This window comes from Penaeus monodon, chromosome 25, assembly GCF_015228065.2.
Source record: "Penaeus monodon isolate SGIC_2016 chromosome 25, NSTDA_Pmon_1, whole genome shotgun sequence".
In the NCBI taxonomy this organism is placed as follows: Eukaryota; Metazoa; Arthropoda; class Malacostraca; order Decapoda; family Penaeidae; genus Penaeus; species Penaeus monodon.
In genome coordinates, this window is record NC_051410.1 from 6,871,353 (window position 1) to 6,871,703 (window position 351).

Sequence of the window (351 nt, forward strand, 5' to 3'; positions counted from 1 at the left end):
AGGAGCGGGCGTCAGGGAGCCTTTGGGCGTGACATCTTCCGTGGGCGTCTGCGCGCGCGCGCCCGAGTGCGCCTCCAACGCCAAAATGGGGGTTAAAAATGGAGGGAGTACTAACGACCTCACGTCAACGGTAAGTACTAACGATCTCCCGTCAATGGTACTAACGATCTCTCACGTCAACGGTAAGTACTAACGACCCCTCATATCAAAGTACTAACAACCTACATCAACATCAAGTACTAACGACCTCACATCAATGGCATTAAACGACCCTTCACGTCAACGGTAAGTACCAACGACCTCACTTCACCGGTAAGTATTCTTGCTTTGGGTGTAAGTATTTGGAGAAGA

The 351-nt window shown here is 50.4% G+C and overlaps 1 protein-coding gene across 1 annotated transcript in view; it reads left to right on the forward strand.

Moving 5' to 3' along the window:
• LOC119589312 (transient receptor potential protein-like) overlaps nt 1-351 on the forward strand; it is a 21,475-nt gene that overhangs the window by 4,816 nt on the left and 16,308 nt on the right. Inside the window, exon 2 of the mRNA XM_037937934.1 lies at nt 3-130. Within this exon, the coding sequence (XP_037793862.1) occupies nt 86-130 (45 nt within the window). The 5' untranslated portion in view covers nt 3-85. The remainder of the gene's footprint in view (nt 1-2; nt 131-351) is intronic.